This window comes from Suncus etruscus, chromosome 5 (assembly GCF_024139225.1).
Source record: "Suncus etruscus isolate mSunEtr1 chromosome 5, mSunEtr1.pri.cur, whole genome shotgun sequence".
NCBI lineage: Eukaryota > Metazoa > Chordata > Mammalia > Eulipotyphla > Soricidae > Suncus > Suncus etruscus.
In genome coordinates this window covers 10,787,337-10,809,074 of record NC_064852.1, presented here as the reverse complement: position 1 = coordinate 10,809,074, position 21,738 = coordinate 10,787,337, and the positions used below count along the sequence as shown (strand labels likewise).

Here is a 21,738-nt window from a genome sequence, read left to right as displayed (position 1 = left end):
AATTAAGTAGGAAAATGAATTTGTTGTATCATTTTGCCCTTAAAATTTTTTTTACTGTAGGAACAGAGATACAGTACAGGGGTTAAGGTACTTCTGTCCCTGAATCCAGAGCCAAGAATAAGCCCTGGCACTGTTGGGTGTAGTCTCCCCAAACAAAGCAAACAACCCCCCCTTAACTTTAATTAAAAAATATCTATTAAGGAGGGGTGTTGAAGTCCTTGGGTGGGAGAGGGAGGTGTGTATATTGGTGGTAGGAGTGGTGTTGGAATTAACCATTTTAACAGGATAAATCAGACCATCAATAAAATTAAAAATAAATAATTGTCAAGGAAGACATAAATGTCGTAGGATGAGGAGGGGCAGAAAGATAGCACAGCTGTAGGTTGTGTGCCTTGCACACAGCCTATCCAGGACTGATGGATGGTGGTTCAAATCCCAGTTTCCCATTTGGTCCCCCGAGTCTGCCCGGACTTTCTGAGCAGAGAGCCATTTCTGAGCGCTGCCGGATGTGACGCAAAACAAACAAACAAACAAAAAAAGTAGTAGGATGTTAGAATTCCATTATAGAGGTTCAATTAAAAAATAAACTAGAAGAAATTTATACAAGTTCTTTGCTTCTTTAAAATGATATGTTCCTTGTATTTCTATTCTATAGGAGTTAACAACCATTATCTTTTGATCTTACCTAAAAGCAGTCGCCACAACAGAGTTCGAAATGAGCCTCAAAGAAGTCAGACAAGATTCCCAGTCTGTATTGTTCAATAAAACATCTTGTGGTTTCTGGCCATGACTTTGAAGATAGTGCTTAATTCCTGGATGTAGAATAATTAAAATAGCATTGAAATTAGAACACAACCCTATCAACATATCTTTTTATCATTCCATGTGAGTTTGAGGCAGGTGAACACATTTGAGTCTCAATTTTTACATCTGTAACTAGAGATAAATTTATGATTTGTCATGATAATGCTATTAACATTAATATCTAATTAATAGTTAATTAATAACATGCTATTAACATTAATAAAATAATATTTAGGAAGCACAATTGCAGTTGACATAAGTTAATGAGCTTTCCAATTTTTATTTCATGAGACACCCCTTTTTATCTCCTCCACTTCTCTAACTAGGCAGATACTGAATAGAAGTCAGTTGCTACAAAATCACTCTATAGTTGGATCATGACTTGATCTAAGCAAAGGCCATGGAGAGTAAGAATAAAACAGAATTAGTCTGTCTAACTTGCCTGCCCAGGAGAGATCATTCCAATACTTCACTATTCTTAAATTTTTCCTCCCATTTTTCCCTTCTTTAGTTTCCTGTTAAATAATATTCCTTTTTTCAAAATTTGTAAATTTATTTAACTGGTAAGATTTATAATTTACTCCCCCCAATTCACACACATTCTAAGAACTTATTTTCTTGACAATGAGGCTACTTGTTACGGAAGAAAAACCATTGATTTTGGTGTCAGAATAAATTAAAATCACATCACTACCATTTTTAAGATTCAATTGTCCTCTTGAAAATTGAAATGAGTAGTTCCTGAATTATAGCAAAAAATACTAAAGACAAAGTATGCATAACACCTCCTGGGATAGATACAATAGCATTGCTTCCATTGAATATTAAATGCAAAAGTCTCCAGTGAGGAAACTCAGAGTTTTGTCTGCAGTGAAACCCAAATAAACATAACTAAACTAGTATATCTTTCTTGAAGCCCAAGTTTATTTCCTTCAATAAAAGTGCAACACTATACCAGGAATAATCCTAGACCAGAGAAGTAGGCAGAAATCATGCAGCAGATTATAGCAAGAATCTAGAATAGAAATGCTACAATAAGGAAAAAAGAAATCAAAGTTTTCTGGGTAAATGTTATTCTTCAAACATAGTCTCAAATGATAGCAATTGTGCTAAATGTACAAGGAAGGTAATAAATACTCAGTTAAATTAGCAAGAAGCATTAGAAAAGATCTGGTTCATCTTTCATTAAACAAGTACACCTTCTTGCCCTTAGAAATTGAGTGAGGATATGGGGTCCCCTACCTGCATTTGGAGATATACCCACTAGTTTACACAGTTCATGGCTCTATTCTCAAGACTCAGTAGTAAAGTGTAAAAGGAGTAACAAGTAATAAGAAATGCCTTCAGTAATTACAAAGAAGTGATGTACACCCCAACCCTACCCCTGCCCATCCTCCTCTACCCCAGCCAATACACACCTGTTCCTGAAGGATGCCCACTCTGGTCTGGCTGCTTCTTTTCTCTGTAGACAGCCAGAAGTCAGATTTAGACTACCACTTTTATGGTCCTACACTTCTCACTGACATGAGAGAGAAATATCATGAGCCTGGAGCATACTCTTCTCAATTCACTTCCTTCAGAAATGACAATGCAAAGACTCTATCCATCAAGGAGAAGACCCAAGAGGACCAGGCACCAAGCTCTGGTAAGAGACATACATCCAACAGATGTTAATTGCTCAGATTTTTTTCTTACTCCCTTCAGGAAAGATGCCCTAGGGCAGTTGTTCCTAAACTTTGGTGTTCAACACTATCACCTGGGGAGCTTGTTAGAATCACAAACCCCAACTCTACCTGGTAAGGCCAGGTAATTCTTAGGCAAATGATTATATAGGTACAGTTTTGGTGGGAACACTCATTTGGAAGAGTGTCTAGGTGTATTCCCTGTGAGTGAAAAGATAAAAAAAATCTCCACAATCCCTTCCCCAGAAGACTCAAGTCTCCCTAAGTCATCCATTGCCATGTGAAATAGGATTTTTCTCTAAGGTGTAAATTTCTTTTGGATTATCTGTTTATAAAGCCATTTTATATTTAATGACAGAAATATAAATAATACATGGGGCTGAGAGATAGCACAGTGGTAGGACATTTGCCTTGCATGCAGCTGATCCAGGACGAATGGTGGTTTGAATTCCGGTATTCCATATGGTCCCCATGCCAGGAGCAATTTCTGAGCTCTGGGTGTGACTCTAAACAAACAAACAAACAAAAATATAAATAATACAGGCAGAAAAACAAAGGAGAAAGTATGTTTGTTTGTTTGTTGATGCATTTATTGATTTTGGGGATATCTCCCAAGCAGTGCTCAGGAGGCCTGGGAGACCCACTTTGCAGTGCCAAAATTTACAATCCACCCTTATAGTGCTGAAAGTGGGGGGTGGGGAGAGTTCTAGGACTGCATTTGATAATGCTAAGGAGACCATGTGGTGCCAGGACTCAAATCCTGGTAATGGGATATTAATAAATAAATTAAATAAATAAAAAATGAAAGTAATAAAAATTAGCCCAACTCTTATATTGATCAAAGATTCACTATGAAATTTTCAAGTTCATATAGTATTTTGAAATAATCTCTTATCAGTTTTACAACCAGGACTAATTTTGCTGTATTTTAAAAATTGGGATAACAATGATTACCCCTATATATTTATTTATGTACATTTATATTTACATATACAAATATAAATAAATGCTTATATATTTTATAAGTACCATTTCCACAATACTATATCACCATAGTCAACTGGATCCTTCATGTCTATTCCCCCACCACTTTTGATAGCCTTAGTTCTATTAACCTGAGTTATAGAACTCAAGGTTAGTTTTAGTTGGACATTTTTCATCTTCCCTTCCCTTACTTTGTTATACATATTACACATATGAGTGGGATAATTTAAAATTTGCCTTTATATGCTAATGAGTGAGAGAAATAGAATGTCTGTCTTGAATACAGACAAGGGGTGGGGGAGGAGGAAGATGGGGGCATTGGTGGTGGAATGTTGCACTAGTGAAGGGGGATGTTCTTTTTATGACTGAAAACCGACTACAATCATGTTTGTCATCAAGGTGCTTAAATAAAGATAATATTAAAAAAGAAATTAAAAACATAAATAAAATTTGTCTTTCTCTTTTGACTTATTTTACTTAGTGTTACACCCTCAGTTCCATCCATGTTGTAACAAAAGGCATTCCTTCAACTTTTACAGATAAATAGCATATTCCATTGTGTATAAATACCATACACTTCTTTTTACTTTACTTAAAGAAAGTAATATAGTATATAGCATCATATAGTTGACATAATTGACCATAATACTTTTTTTTTCAGATAAGTAAGAGCAAATTCTGACACCAACTTGTTCCAGGGTAGGTTCATATGACCCCAAACAATGAGGAAATAGCAACAACTTGATATAAGGGCAGCCTATCCTATCTGAACACCTAATGGTGAGATGAAATCAGAAGATGCTCCATTCTAAGATCTGTACAAAAACCAAGATCTCTACAGAAGACAGACAATCGCGACTGAGCAGATCTTTTCCTGGGACCATATAGACTTTAACCTGTTTTGTCCTATGACTTGTACAAAAACTAAGGTCTCTAATTACAGATTAGACTAATCTGACTTTGACAAATACAACTGAGCAGAACTTTTCCTGGGACCGCAATGAAAGATTCTGGGATTGGACAACTAACATGTCCAGAGCATGTAGTCAGTTTTATGACAGTATTCTTCAGGAGTGAAGACACCCTGTATCTCTTAGGCCAAGGGAATTTTCTTTTCTAATTTCTCTAACATTTACTTGTGCCCATGCAAACAAATGAACTTACCACCTCTGCCTCTCCCTTATTTTGTTTTGTTTTTCTTTTAATTGTATTTATATCTTCTAGATAGGGGTTCCTGCCCTTTACATAGAACCCTAGAACTTGAATTATTTTGTCCTGTCTCATATTTCTATGTCTTCCTACAAATTGAGAAAGGAAAAAAAAGTGGATGGGACCCAGGGGCCAACTGGTTTCAGGAGCATTGAGTGGAAAAAACAATGGTCAGATCTAAACAGTCAAGCCAAAGTCAATGACAATAGAATAAAGAGACTCAAACCATAACAAACTAAACACAAAATGGACCTGTTACACTAGCAGTCCAGGGAGCTAAAGGTGGAGATATGGAATGCATGCTGGGAGGTCAACACTGTTAAGGACTTCCCATTTTCTGATGGAATCATTTTTGTGCATTTTTTTGAGAGGGACACACCAGGCATGATCAGGGAATATCACTGATTTTTTTATTCAAGTATTACTGACTTTGTGCTCAAGAGTGATGCCAGTAAAATTTAGGGGACCATATGCTGTATCTGGGATCTAATCAGAGTCAACATATACAACAGTACTCTATCCAGCCTCTGTGCATTCTTTTTGTTTAGTTTTGTTTTATATTGTTTTGGTGTCACACCTGGAAGTGCTCAGGGGTTACTCCTGGCTCTGCACTCAGAAATTACTCCTGGAAGACTTGGGGGCAATATGGAATGTCAGGAATCAACTTTGGGCTGGCCTTGTACAAGACAAACACCCTTGCCACAGTGCTAGCTCTCTGGCTCCCTCTGTGCTTTCTTGACAGAGAGGGCTGTTGTGCTGTTACATTGTGTAGTGTTGTTGTTACAACTGCGGATTTGGTTTGTGTACCTGATCTCTGAGTAGTTCACTTAGAGTTGGTTTGGTTAGCACAAATATTGCAAGTTCTTTTTGTCCAAGAATGTTTTTAACCCTCCCTCCCATGTAATGAAAATTTTTGCTGAGTAATGAACTCTTGAATGGAATCTTTTTTCTTTCAGTAGCTTGACTATATCATTTCATTCTTTTCTTTCCTGGAATATTTCAAATGGACTATCTGATTTGATTCTTATGTTCTTTCTTTTATACTTGAGGTTTTTCTTCTCCCTTATTGCCTTTTTTTTTTGTTTTATGGGTCACATCTGGCAGCAATCAGGGGTTACTACTAGCTCTATGCTCAGAAATCGCTCCTGGCAGGCTCAGGGGACCATATGGGATTCTGGGACTTGAACCACGGTCCTTCTGCATGCAAGGCAAATGCTGTACCTCCATGTTATCTCTTCAGCCCCTCCTTTATTGCTTTAAAGAGTTCATCTCTCTTTGTTTTTTTCCAGTTGGGTTAATAATATCTTGGTTTTATTCTGATAGAGTCTGTTTTGTTTGGCATTCTTTTTGCCTCTTGGATTTGTACATCAGCCTCTTTCCAGAGAGTGAGAAAGTTCTCTGTTATTATCTCCTTCAGTACTTGTTCTTCCCCTTTCCATTTTTCCTCCCTTCTGATATTTCTATAATTTGGAAGTTATTTCTTTCATCTTTTTTCATTAAATACCTTACATTTTCCTCCAATGTTTTGTCTCACATTTCTTTATTGACTTCTTGATTACTGTTGGCTGGTAATTTGTCTTCAAGTCCATCTATGCTATTCTCCATGTGTGTCATTCTGCTATTGTGTTCTGCTAACATTTCTTTAGTTCCCTTTGTATAGATTCTCTCATCTTCTGATAGAATTCTTCTTTTAGTTGATTACATTGTTTATCTATAGAATTCTTAATTTTGCAGATTAGTGCCTCCTTGATTTCTCTTTCTAAGACATTAAGTGTTGATTTTAAGTTCTTTTCTGTAAGGCTCTTGCATCTTGGTGGACTTGGAAATTTGCCAGGATTTCTCTCCATATTCCCAGCTGCAGGTGTCTTTCCTAGTTTCCATTTTTGTTCTTTGCATTTGGTGGGTTGGAATGCTGGAGTTTCAGGGTGTTAAAAAGTGATCCATTAAAAAATGTGATCTATTGAACTATTTGTAAAAGTGGTGGTTAGAATTCTATCTGCTTTAGAGGTTATTTTTGCTAAATAAGTGAGATTTTCTATGACAGAAATACTGCAAACTAGTTTATTGGTTTGTTCTTCTGGGTTTGGGGCTGTATATTTTCTCTTTTTGTTTTGTTTGTTTATTTGTTTTTTGGGCCACATCCATTTGATGCTCAGAGGTTACTCCTGGCTAAGCGCTCAGAAATTGCCCCTGGCTTGGGGGGACCACATGGGACGCCGAGGGATCGAAACGTGGTCTTTCCTTGGCTAGCACTTGCAAGGCAGACACCTTACCTCTAGCGCCACCTCACCGGCCCCGGGGCTGTATATTTTCTAAGAGAAATAAGTGCTAGGTCCGATCTTACTTGGTATAAGTTGAAATGTCTTCCTGTCTTCCACTGACATGTTTAAAGGGGGGCTTTGGGGACTGCCATGCCAGCCCCACTGAGCTAAAGTTTCCTTCGTTTGGGTAAAAAAATTTCTGGGAGGCCTTGACTGACCTGTCTCCCCTGTACATTCTTTATGCTTATAAATATTAGCTCTTTGCCAAATTATGTTTTATCCAGTTTTCATCTTACAAACAGAATAGTTTGACTCCTTTAAAATGGTTTTATTTTATTTTTATATTTATATTTAATTTTATTTAAAATGGTTTATTATTTTTAGTGTTTCCAAATCTGCCTTATTTGATACATAACATATGACAAACAGAAATTGACACTTGTCTATCTCCTGGACTTCTGAGATGCCTCGAAGAGATGCTTACGGAAAAACCCAGATTTAACTCCTGAGCCTACCTGGTGACCTAAGTACAAATGTAAGAATTCCTGATACTCAGTATAGACCAAGGACTAACAAAAAATATTTATCCTTCACCCCATCATCTCTCTTCCCTATGCAGGCCATCTAATTGGATTGATTGATTAGGCATCTTACTCTTGGTATTATGGTAAAAATTATTATGTGCCCTAGTTCAGAACAATTCCATTCCTAAATTGAGATTTTTCTATAGAAAGAAAACTTTATATTTTTGAGAGGTGGAACTCCAATTATTCTTTGATAAAGGTTTGTGTTTTTCCAGAGAACTAGAAGCATCTCTCTTCCTATCTCTAGATCGAATGTGTGAAATACAATGTTCAAACAGAGCTAACTATACAAAGAAGCCATCACGGTGTAATGGAACTAGGCTCTACATTTGAAGTTTAAGTGTTAAATACACTTTTGGGTACTTTCCTTGAAGTCCATCTCATAATCACTACAATAAAAAAAATTTATTTTAAGATTTATTGGGAAGGTTAAAGTAGTTCATCAATATAAAGTTTATTTATAAATAAATCTACAAATAACAGGAGCTTCCGTCTATATTCTTAAGGGAGTTTACAATCTATAGTATTTGAAAAAGTCACATTTCTATTGGGAACAGTTAGTGAAATGCAGTAATTACTCCCAAATTGTACTTTGCCAGAAACTTGTGTCCTTGGTCCCTGGGGTTCCCAACGTGGCTGGTAAATACCTTTGTTGTTGGATCTTGGATCTTGTAGGAAAAAGAAGAGAACATGTATTATTGCCTTCCTACTTTAAGACTTTATTTCATAATTTTCCCCCATATCACCTCTTAAGTGATTTGGAGGGAAAAAAGAAAAATCAGCTCATTTCTGGAGTTTATAGTAACTAATTTTAGCATTCCTGAGATAGGTAAGGGCAGTGTTTTAAGAATTCACCCAGCATAGTGTGTGTGTGTGTGTGTAAGAGAGAGAAATAAAGAGTGAGAAAAAGAATGGTCTGTTACAATATCTTGAAGATTTATATTTTAACCTGTGCATAATTTCTGTCTATTATCTATAATAAACCTAGGTAGACTAATAATGGTAATTCCTTGAGCAATAGGAAAATATTTTCCTTTATAATTTTCCTGAATATCTGAGCTATATCCAGGCTGTATAAACAATTCTCAAGATTTAAAAAATAATATTAGTGATTTTTTCAGGGAGGGACTTCAGAGCATAAAAACCGGCTATCCTTTGCAAAAGCTGGCTCCCTGTGTGTGACACCAGGCGGGGAAAATCCGCGAAAGTACACCGGCCCAGTGGGGCTCAGCTGTGAAAGACTGTGAGTGTGACCTGTCTATGTCTGTCTACTGTCCTCTTGCGTGAAACTCTTGCGAGTGGGGCAAAAAGAGCCTCCAGAAACCTCGCTCGCCCAGACGCCATTTTCAGGGAGGGACTTCAGAGCATAAAAACCGGCTATCCTTTGCAAAAGCTGGCTCCCTGTGTGTGACACCAGGCGGGGAAAATCCGCGAAAGTACACCGGCCCAGTGGGGCTCAGCTGTGAAAGACTGTGAGTGTGACCTGTCTATGTCTGTCTACTGTCCTCTTGCGTGAAACTCTTGCGAGTGGGGCAAAAAGAGCCTCCAGAAACCTCGCTCGCCCAGACGCCATTTTCAGGGAGGGACTTCAGAGCATAAAAGCCGGCTATCCTTTGCAAAAGCTGGCTCCCTGTGTGTGACACCAGGCGGGGAAAATCCGCGAAAGTACACCGGCCCAGTGGGGCTCAGCTGTGAAAGACTGTGAGTGTGACCTGTCTATGTCTGTCTACTGTCCTCTTGCGTGAAACTCTTGCGAGTGGGGCAAAAAGAGCCTCCAGAAACCTCGCTCGCCCAGACGCCATTTTCAGGGAGGGACTTCAGAGCATAAAAACCGGCTATCCTTTGCAAAAGCTGGCTCCCTGTGTGTGACACCAGGCGGGGAAAATCCGCGAAAGTACACCGGCCCAGTGGGGCTCAGCTGTGAAAGACTGTGAGTGTGACCTGTCTATGTCTGTCTACTGTCCTCTTGCGTGAAACTCTTGCGAGTGGGGCAAAAAGAGCCTCCAGAAACCTCGCTCGCCCAGACGCCATTTTCAGGGAGGGACTTCAGAGCATAAAAGCCGGCTATCCTTTGCAAAAGCTGGCTCCCTGTGTGTGACACCAGGCGGGGAAAATCCGCGAAAGTACACCGGCCCAGTGGGGCTCAGCTGTGAAAGACTGTGAGTGTGACCTGTCTATGTCTGTCTACTGTCCTCTTGCGTGAAACTCTTGCGAGTGGGGCAAAAAGAGCCTCCAGAAACCTCGCTCGCCCAGACGCCATTTTCAGGGAGGGACTTCAGAGCATAAAAACCGGCTATCCTTTGCAAAAGCTGGCTCCCTGTGTGTGACACCAGGCGGGGAAAATCCGCGAAAGTACACCGGCCCAGTGGGGCTCAGCTGTGAAAGACTGTGAGTGTGACCTGTCTATGTCTGTCTACTGTCCTCTTGCGTGAAACTCTTGCGAGTGGGGCAAAAAGAGGCTCAGAGGAGCACGGCCGCTCCGCTTCGCTACGCGGCCGTGCACTCTTTCTAAGGAAAGAACTCCATTGCAACAAGAAGGAAAAATCACACTAAGAACGGCGCTATATCACAGAAGCAAACATTTCTCTCTGGACTGTCTTCTCTGTTACATGCTCGGGCCTAAGATTTGACCCAGTGTGAGGCTTCATCCACGGAGGACTCCCCTCCCTTAGAGGCAAGTCAGCCCATCCAGAAAGGGAGGAGCCAGAGGAGTGTGCTGCCTACATCATATAGACAATGAATACCACTACAACACGTAGAAAAACCCACAATACAAATGTGACAATGGGGAAACAGCGCAGGCCAGCATCAGACATAGAGAATGAAGATGACAATTCTGAGGACCAGATAATGACTGAACAACTAATCAACCTCTCAGATAAGGACTTTAGACTAGCAATATGGAAGGTGCTCAACAGACTCCAAGAAACCATGGATCGAGTTGAACAGAACACTAATAAGAACCAAGAAAATATGAAGGCAGAAATGACAAAACTCCAAACTGAAATAACATGTCAACTAACAGGCCTGAAAAACTCAGTAAACGAAGTGAATGACAAAATGGATAAGCTCTGGGACAGGGTATCAGAAGCTGAGAATAGACTTGGTGCTGTGGAAGATGAGATACATAACAATTCCATACAGCAGGAGAGATTGGACAAAAAACTTAAAGCAAATGAGCAGACAATGGAAAAATTAGTCAAAGAATGGGAACAGACGAAAATAGAAGTCTATGATAAGATCAACAGAAACAACTTAAGAATCATTGGAGTCCCAGAGACCCAGGAAGAAAATTTCCAGGAAGAATCAATGGTCAAGAACATCATTAAAGAGAAACTCCCAGAGCTAAAGAATATATGTGATCAAATCCTGCATGCCCGAAGAGTACCAACCAAAAGAGACCCCAGAAAAACCACCCCAAGACACATCCTAGTCACAATGACAAATCCCACAGATAGAGACAGAATTCTGAAAACAGCAAGATCAAAAGGGGAAATCATGTTCAAGCAAGCTTCCCTGAGATTTACAGCAGACCTGTCACCAGAAACGCTCAATGCCAGAAAGCAGTGGTGGGATATTGTGACAAGACTGAATGAAATGAATGCTTCACCCAGAATACTATACCCAGCAAAACTCACTTTCCGGTTTGATGGAAGAATACATGTTTCACAGACAAAAAACAGCTCAGAAACTTCACAGACACAAAACCAGTCTTAAGAGAAAAACTGAAAGACCTAATCTAAGACAAGACTACCCAAAAGACACACCAAATTTTGAAATAAAGATGGCGTTAAATCCCAGGACAATTCTTTCTCTCAACGTCAATGGACTAAATGCACCAGTTAAGAGACACAGAGTGGCTAAATGGATCAAAAAACTCAATCCAACCTTCTGCTGCCTACAAGAAACGCACCTGAATAGTCAGAACAAACATAGACTCAAAATAAAAGGCTGGAGAAAAGTTATCCAAGCAAACAACACCCATAAAAAAGCTGGAGTGGCCATACTAATATCAGATAATGCAAACTTTATACTCAGGAAGGTTGTAAGGGACAAAGACGGACATTTTATATTAATCAAGGGGTACGTAGAGCAGGAAGAATTCACTCTCCTAAACATATATGCAACGAATGAGGGGCCAGCAAAATATTTAATACAACTGTTGACAAATCTGAAAAATAATATCAACAACAACACAATAATTGTGGGGGACCTAAACACGGCTTTGTCAACACTGGACAGGTCAACCAGACTGAAACCCAACAAGAATATACTAGACCTGAGGAGAGAAATGGAAGAAAGAGGCCTAGTGGATATATATAGGACACTCCATCCCCAGAAACCTGGATACACATTCTTCTCCAATGTACATGGGACATTCTCCAGGATAGACTACATGCTGGCACATAAAACATACCTCCATAAGATCAAGAGGATAGAAATTTTGCAGACTACCTTCGCTGACCACAAGGCTCTGAAATTATTTGTGAACTCCAAAGGGACTCAGAAGAAACACTTTAACACCTGGAAGTTAAACAGCCTCATGCTCAATAACCAGTGGGTCCGAGATGAAATCAAGGAGGAAATAAAAAGGTTCCTGGAAACAAATGACAATAAAGACACAAACTCTCAGAACTTATGGGACACAGCAAAAGCAGTACTGAGAGGAAAATTTATAGCTTTGCAAGCACACATCAGGAAGGAAGAAGGAGCTTACCTGAGTAGCTTAATGACACAGCTAATAGAACTAGAAAATGCTCAACAAAAGGACCCAAGAACAGGAAGACAGAAGGAAATAACAAAGCTGAGAGCAGAAATCAACGAAGTGGAAACTCAAAAAACAATCCGAAAGATCAACGAAAGCAGAAGTTGGTTCTTTGAAAAAATAAACAAGATTGATAGACCACTGGCAAACCTAACAAAGAAAGAGAGAGAGAGAAACTTGATAACTCGTATCAGGAATGAAAAAGGAGAGATCACTACTGATATGACAGAGATTCAAAGGGTAATCAGAAACTACTTTGAAAAACTCTACGCCACTAAAAATGAGAACCTGGAAGAAATGGATAAATTCTTGGACTCTTATAATCTTCCACGGTTGAAGGAAGAGGATGTAGCATATCTAAACACCCCCATCACCATTGATGAAATTAAAACAGTAATCAAATGTCTGCCGAAAAACAAAAGCCCAGGTCCAGATGGATTCACTAATGAATTCTATCAAACTTTCCAAGAGGAACTACTGCCAATCTTGGCAAGACTCTTTCATGAAATTGAACAAACAGAAACACTTCCAAATAGCTTTTATGAAGCCAACATCACCTTGATACCTAAACCAGACAGAGACGCTACCAAAAAAGAAAATTACAGACCAATATCACTGATGAATGCAGATGCAAAGATCCTCAACAAAATCCTGGCAAATAGGATTCAATGCCTCATTAAGAAGATCATCCACTACGATCAAGTAGGTTTCATCCCAGGAATGCAAGGCTGGTTTAACATCCGTAAATCTATCAACATAATACACAACATCAATAACAAGAAAAATAAAAACCACATGATCATATCAATAGATGCAGAGAAAGCATTTGATAAGGTCCAACACCCATTCTTGATCAAAACTCTCAGCAAGATGGGAATGGAGGGAACCTTTCTCAATATAGTGAAGGCCATCTACCACAAGCCAGTGGCAAATATTATCCTCAATGGAGAAAAACTGAAAGCCTTCCCTCTAAATTCTGGCACAAGACAAGGCTGTCCTCTCTCACCACTCCTATTCAACATAGCACTGGAAGTACTTGCTATAGCGATTAGGCAAGAAAAGCATATCAAGGGAATCCAGATAAGAAAGGAAGAAGTCAAGCTCTCACTGTTTGCAGATGACATGATACTCTACTTAGAAAACCCTAAAGACTCTATCAAAAAGCTTCTAGAAACAATAGACTCATATAGCAAGGTGGCAGGCTACAAAATTAACACACAAAAATCAATGGCCTTTCTATACACCAACAGTAATAAAGAAGAAATGGACATTAAGAAAACAACCCCATTCACAATAGTACCACACAAACTCAAATATCTTGGAATCAACTTGACTAAATATGTGAAGGACCTATACAAAGAAAACTATAAAACTCTGCTCCAAGAAATAAGAGAGGACACACGGAAATGGAAACACATACCCTGCTCATGGATTGGCAGGATTAACATCATCAAAATGTCAATACTCCCCAAGGCATTATACAGATTTAATGCCATCCCTCTAAAGATACCCATGACATTCTTCAAAGAAGTGGATCAGACACTTTTGAAATTCATTTGGAACAATAAACACCCTCGAATAGCTAAAGCAATCATTGGGAAAAAGAATATGGGAGGAATTACTTTTCCCAACTTTAAACTGTACTACAAAGCAACAGTTATCAAAACAGCATGGTATTGGAATAAGGATAGGTCCTCAGATCAGTGGAATAGGCTTGAATACTCAGAAAATGTTCCCCAGAGATACAACCATCTAATTTTTGATAAAGGAGCAGGAAATCCTAAATGGAGCAGGGAAAGCCTCTTCAACAAGTGGTGTTGGCACAATTGGATAGCCACTTGCAAAAAATTAAACTTAGACCCCCAGCTAACATCATGTACAAAGGTAAAATCCAAATGGATTAAAGACCTCGATATCAGCCCCAAAACCATAAGATATATAGAACAGCACATAGGCAAAACACTACAGGACATTACAGGCATCTTCAAGGAGGAAACTGCACTCTCCAAGCAAGTGAAAGCAGAGATTAACAGATGGGAATATATTAAGCTGAGAAGCTTCTGCACCTCAAAGGAAATAGTGCCCAGGATACAAGAGCCACCCACTGAGTGGGAGAAACTATTCACCCAATACCCATCAGATAAGGGGCTAATCTCCAAAATATACAAGGCACTGACAGAACTTTACAAGAAAAAAACATCTAACCCCATCAAAAAATGGGGAGAAGAAATGAACAGACACTTTGACAAAGAAGAAATACGCATGGCCAAAAGACACATGAAAAAATGTTCCACATCACTAATCATCAGGGAGATGCAAATCAAAACAACGATGAGATACCACCTCACACCCCAGAGAATGGCACACATCACAAAGAATGAGAATAAACAGTGTTGGCGGGGATGTGGAGAGAAAGGAACTCTTATCCACTGCTGGTGGGAATGCTGTCTAGTTCAACCTTTATGGAAAGCGATATGGAGATTCCTCCAAAAACTGGAAATCGAGCTCCCATACGATCCAGCTATACCACTCCTAGGAATATACCCTAGGAACACAAAAATACAATACAAAAACCCCTTCCTTACACCTATATTCATTGCAGCTCTATTTACCATAGCAAGACTCTGGAAACAACCAAGATGCCCTTCAACAGATGAATGGCTAAAGAAACTGTGGTACATATACACAATGGAATATTATGCAGCTGTCAGGAGAGATGAAGTCATGAAATTTTCCTATACATGGATGTACATGGAATCTATTATGCTGAGTGAAATAAGTCAGAGAGAGAGAGAAAAACGCAGAATGGTCTCACTCATCTATGGGTTTTAAGAAAAATGAAAGACACCCTTGTAATAATAATTTTCAGACACAAAAGAGAAAAGAGCTGGAAGTTCCAGCTCACCTCAGGAAGCTCACCACAAAGAGTGATGAGTTTAGTTAGAGAAATAACTACATTTTGAACTGTCCTAATATTGAGAATGTATGAGGGAAATGTAGAGCCTGTTTAGGGTACAGGCGGGGGTTGGGTGGGGAGGAGGGTGATTTGGGACTTGGGTGATGGGAATGTTGCACTGGTGATGGGTGGTGTTCCTTTTATGACTGAAACCCAAACACAATCATGTATGTAATCAAGGTGTTTAAATAAAAAAAAATTAAAAATAAAAAAAAAAATAAAAAAAATAAAAAAAAAATAAAAAAAATAAAAAAAAAATATAAAAAATAAAAAAAATAAAAAAAAATAAAAAAAAAAAAAAAAAAAAGAAGTAGAATCCATAGCCAATGGAATGATTATTTTAAGTGCTGGTAATATTGGTTACAGAATGCCCAGATAAAGCATTACTTCTGATGTCTCCTTAAGTGTTAATGAGTGGGCATGTTTTTGAAATAAATTAACATTTAAATCAAAAAAAAAAAATAAAGTCGTTAGTTTGTGAAAAAAAAAAAAAAAAAATAATATTAGTGGCATCTATTTTTGTACAAGCTATGAATGTACCTATATAAATTTCATGATTATTTCAAATATAATATTATAAACTTTCCATGAACTAACTTAATTGGTTATGCAGTATTACTTCTAATGGAGGTACATCATCATTGCCTTGACTTTTTTCCTTATTAAAAAGTCTGTCAAAAACACCCTCTAGAGTCAAAACGGCTTTTGTCCTGGAGATCTGAGAAATTCATTTGGTTTTGTAAAATTAGCAGCTCCTATTCTATTTTTTTCCAATCAGATTATTAAGAGCTGATAAAATATATGCAAAGGCTTTGGAAAATTTTAGATTCTGTTTTCTCTATAATGAGTGAGAATATCTAGATACCTCTTTTCCTTCAAGTAATGCTCTTCGAGGTGCAATATAGAAGGTAATTAGAAATGTGTTTTTTTTTAATTGAGATATATCTAAAGCTGAATAGTTTGTTTCTTCTCAGGGTTTTAGGCAAGTCACTTTTCATTTATGAAACCTAGTTTCCAACAGGTCAATGCTTAGAGAGCTAGATATGCAATATATACCAAACAGATGTCCTTATTACTTATCCAACATGTATGTGATTAATGAATGATTTTATTATAACTCATTGTTTTTTGAGTTAATCTCAGTTTTGCTCAAAGGTTTGCAAGAGATCATATTTTTGTGTTTGAGATGGAATCCAGATTGGCCCATGCAGTATAAATGTCTTATCTGCTTTACTCTGCCCAGCCCCAATTTATTGTTCTTTTTTCCTTGTTAACATTTCTATCAAGGCCCATAGTTTGAAACCATACATATTTTTCTTCCGATCATCTGAAAGCTTTCTGATTTACTCCTTCTTACCCTAAGGTACATTGGGTGCCAAACAGCAAGTATTGTTTTATTCAAGAATATATTTCATTAGGCCATTTACCATACTGGGAAAAATATATAGTTTTTGAACCAGACAGACAAAATTAAATCCCTGATTTTCCATATACATTAGCTGCGACAATGGGCAAACTGCATTGCTGAGTCCTACTGTGATCCCCTCTCAAAGGACAATTCAAATGACTGTATGAAAGGTAGAGGGATGAAGTGAACAATTTTTGAAAGGCTAATTAGGAGGTAATTCACATGGCCTTTACTAGCAATTTATTGCTTCAGTACTTTAACAGTCACTTCACAAAAGGAGGGAAGTTAGTAAAATTTGTCCTCAAGGTCTCTATTTCATTCTGTTTGTAATCTCTAATCCTCTTTCCTTACTTGGTCATCAGTATCTTTATTCTGCCATTCAAACCTGGTACCCAAATGTAAATGGCCCACAATCATTCCATCTCAGCGAGTTCGAATATCAGAACCTTTTTCACAAATATTTATCTTTAAATACGATTTATTGTTGAGCTCTTAGAGTGTTTCTTAACTTTCTGAAAGGGTTTCTGATTCAGCAATCTATTGAGAGAGGGCTATACATTAGGATCAGATCAGGGCAGGCTCAGTATTGTTTTGGATATGAAGCTACACAAATGTACTTTTGAATGTTCCTGGAGATAAACTGAGCCTGGTAATGCTATGTTATAAACATTCCTTTTGTTTGTTTTTGGGCTACATCCGGTGGTGCTCAGGGGTTACTTCTGGCTCTGCTCTCAGAAATCACTCCTGGTAGGCTGGGATGCTGAGGATCAAGCCCAGGTTGGCTACATGCAAGGCAAATTCCTTTCCCTCAATGTACTAAAAATTTCTAAACTAGAGTCTCATTTCTCACTTCTCATAGCCTATGAAAATTATGTCTGTTTTTTTTTTGTTTTGTTTTGTTTTGTTTTTGCAAAATCTGCCTGCCTCTCAGATGAAATAACAAGCCTACCAGCTTTCACTTATTTCTGGGAGACCTCATGGCAAAAAATTATTCCTATTTTGATTTTATATCTGGTTTCTTTTTTTCAGAGAGAGTCAGTTCTGCATTTTATGTAGTCATTGAGAGGTACATTTGACATGTATTTTCACCTATTTGATTAAATTGGCTCGAATTACTCTTGTTTTCTTTCACTCAGATATCAGAAAACCAAGATTGGTGATTGATAGGATAACTGTGAATCCAGTTGCCAAAGTGATGGTGAGACTCCTGTACATTATCTTCGGGTTTCTACCTCATTTCCATTGTTGTATAAGTTCTGGTGGGAATAAAACCAGCAATATTTTTGCCTTTTGTAATGGGAGAGAGATACTAGTGAATAAATTCTGTATTCATTAAAGCATCAATATATCAATAGATTTTATGATCTATTAATCTTAGATTTTATCAGCTGGTTTATGAGGAGGTTTGGCCTTTGTACCTTGGATCTTTAGCGTTAGCATTTTACCCATTTGCATGCTGGTAGTCCAAAGTACATTATTCAACTTTAGTAGTTAAAATTTATCTTATGTACTGCTGAAAAAGCATAGACTAAAGGAAGCATGGAAATTGACAGGGAAAATTAGAAGGGGCACACACTAGGTTTCTAATATAGATTAAGCAGTAATGTAATTTTAAAAAATGTAAACATTATCCCAGATATACAGTGCTCTAATAATTTTGGTAATACTTGATTATGTATTGGATTTATCTGAATATATTTCCCCATATGCTGTCCTATTTTCTGCTAACATAGCTCACTCTACTACACTTTTTCAATGTTCCTTTCTAGAATGTCATTTTAGAAGTGATGCTTTCTATGTATAGCAATATCTTAAGTGTTTTGTATGACTTGCTCTTTGCCCACTACTCAAATAGAAAAAAATATGGGCATACTCTCTATAGGTTCACTGATATTATGAAGGTTTTAAAAATAACTTTTAAATATGTTGTTCTACGTTTATCACATCTGTGTAGCCAAAAATAGCATATCTATTGTTCACTGTTTAAAGCACAACTTAATATAAGTGCTTACATTTCTTCCCACAGTAAAAGATCAAATTCTATATGTAGGTCTGTATGTATGAACATCATGCTCAAAAACTGGCAAATGTGATGAGAAGAAACTCAGAAGCACTAATAAATATTAAGTTGTGCTTTAAAAATGTGTTTTAAGTTTAAAGATTTATAATCCCTTTGATGTAGTCATTTTATCTTTTTTTGTTCTATAAGTGTTTAAATATAAAAGGTAGTATCTTATTGTTTTAGTTTTTACTTCCTTTCTCCTTTGAAAAGAAGATCCTTTTAATATTTATGGGCCATGTGAATTTCTGCTTCAGGTTGATTGAAATTGTTGCCTTTTCTTATCAGCTCATAGGAACTTTATGTATTCTGAATACTAACCTTTTTCTGGCTTGGGGAAGTTCATATTTTTCATCTTTGCTTGATTTTTGTAGTTTCATTGTAGGGGTGCAATTTTAATAAGGAAACATTATTTAAGATTAATTACTCAGAAATTTTTATAATTTATGCCATAGGGTTCTTTATAAAATATTTGCTACTCTAGAATCATAAATATAAACTACTAATTTTTCTGATTCATATAAAATTTCCTTCTCAGAAATAGAATTTATATTTTAATGTAAGATATGAATAAAATGTTATTTTTTTCTTTAAGAAAAATTGACTACATCAGCAACACTAATTAAAATTCATGAATTTTATTATAGCATTTGTAGTTTTATTTGTATTAACTATCATGTTATTAATGTAAATGCTTTCTTCTAAGTTATTTTTCTTCTCTATTCTACTGGACTATCTTCTTTAAAATTCATTATTTATAATAATTACTCTAGCCTTAAAACTAGCTTTTACATTTTATGGTGAATTTCTACCTTCTTTTTAAAAATAGAAAGTTTAATATTGAGTTAAAATATACTATGGCCTATTCTAATGACAATGAAAAAAATTAGATTTACTGTAAACTTATCTTGACTTTTATTGCACTTTTTTGAATACTCTAACATAGTCTAGCAAATTTATTTATTTATTTATTTATTTGTTTTGTTTTTTCGGGCCACACCCATTTGATGCTCAGGGGTTACTCCTGGCTAAGCGCTTAGAAATTGCCCCTGGCTTGGGGGGATCAAATGGGACACTGGGGGATCGAACCGCAGTCCTTCCTTGGCTAGCGCTTGCAAGGCAGACACCTTACCTCTAGTGCCACCTCGCTGGCCCCAGTCTAGCAAATTTATATAGGATTCCATGGTTATTAAGTTAAACCTGAGTTTTTAATGAGGGTTTATATATTTTTTTCTTTGTTTTTAGGAAGTAAGATTTGAGTCCTTCCCTGGACTACTCAAAGCTTACTCCTGGATATAAGGGGTGTGCTCAGGGATCATTATACACAAAATTATGAAGGACAATGATATTTCTTTTAGCAAATAACTTGTTATTCTTCTAGAGAAATTTTTGGAGTCAAAATGCTTGATTTCAAAATCTTTTATTTTCTCTTCTTTACTCACTAACTATGAACTCTGTCTCCAATGTGTCTTCTGAAGAGTGAAAGTAACCAATCTAATCACATATTTAAGAATGTTGAATCAGTCGTTACAATAAACTATTTGAATAGTGAGGAAGGATCATGTTTGATAATCAGTGACTATTAGTATTATTAGTTACATAGTCTGGAATAATATATTGATAAAGTTACCATCTGTCATAAACATACTTTTTCAATATTTATCCAGCAATATATGAATCAAATGGATGAAGACATTGCTCAAGTCAAAAGAGCACCTTTATTATGCTATATTAAAATTATCATTTTTTAACATCCCAAGATATTCCACCTTTTTCTTTCAACTTCAGTTCCAGATAGTTAATATTTCATTATGAGGTTTGAGAACCAGAGCAGCGTATCTGAATTTATCCTCCTGGGGATCCCAATACGACCAGAGCAGGAGAACTTGTTCTTTGCCTTGTTCCTGGGCATGTACCTAACCACAGTGCTGGGAAACCTGCTCATCATCCTGCTCATCAGACTGGACTCTCACCTCCATACCCCCATGTACTTCTTTCTGAGCCAGTTGGCTTTCACTGACATCGCGTTCTCATCTGTCAGTGTTCCAAAGCTCTTGATGAACATGCTGACTAAGTCCAAATCTATTTCCTATGAAGGATGCATTTCCCAGACATTTTTCTTCATATTATTTGCCGATTTAGATAGTTTCCTCATCACATCAATGGCCTATGACAGGTATGTGGCCATCTGCCACCCTCTCCACTATACAACCATCATGAGTCAGACCATCTGTGTCATGCTGGTAGCTGGATCTTGGGTTATAGCTTGTGCTTGTTCTCTTTTGCATACTCTTCTCCTAGCTCGACTATCTTTCTGTGCTGATTACACTATTTCCCACTTCTTCTGTGATCTAGCTGCCTTGCTCAAATTGTCCTGTTCAGATACATCCATCAACCAATTGGCTATATTTACTGCCGGGTTAGCCGCCATTATGGTACCATTCTTATGTATCCTGATTTCTTATGGACGTATTGGGGCCACTATCCTCCGAGTTCCCTCTACCAAGGGCATCTGCAAAGCTTTATCTACTTGTGGATCACATCTCTCAGTAGTGGCTCTATACTATGGAGCAATTATTGGTTTATATTTTCTTCCTTCATCCAACAACACCAATGAGAAGAACATAGTATCTGCATTGATGTACACAGTGGTCACTCCCATGTTGAACCCCTTTATTTATAGTCTAAGAAATAAAGACATGAAAGGGGCTTTGAGAAAACTTTTGAGTAAAAAAACATGTTCTTTCAACTGATAATGATTCTGCTGTTTAAACATCACATGATTTTGTTTGTGAATACTATGAAAATACAAATAAATAAAATATAGTTCACTTATCTTTATTTCACAGTAATCACTCAGAAATATTTTGATAGCATTCTTATTTAATATGGGTAGAGTGGAGCAGTATATACCCTTTTTTCTTTACTCTTTATTTTCAATTTCTCCTTTTCTTAAAGAATGGTATTAGAAAATACATCAAAGGTGCAGTATAAGGTTGGCTGATATCATTAAAGTAAAACCACTA

At 37.2% G+C, this 21,738-nt stretch overlaps 1 protein-coding gene across 1 annotated transcript in view; it reads left to right on the top strand.

Moving 5' to 3' along the window:
- LOC126009396 (olfactory receptor 3-like) overlaps positions 1–21,465 on the top strand; it is a 33,368-nt gene extending 11,903 nt beyond the window's left edge. The window contains 1 exon segment of the mRNA XM_049773801.1: positions 20,507–21,465. Within this exon segment, the coding sequence (XP_049629758.1) occupies positions 20,507–21,465 (959 nt within the window).
- Positions 21,466–21,738: the final 273 nt, after the last annotated feature.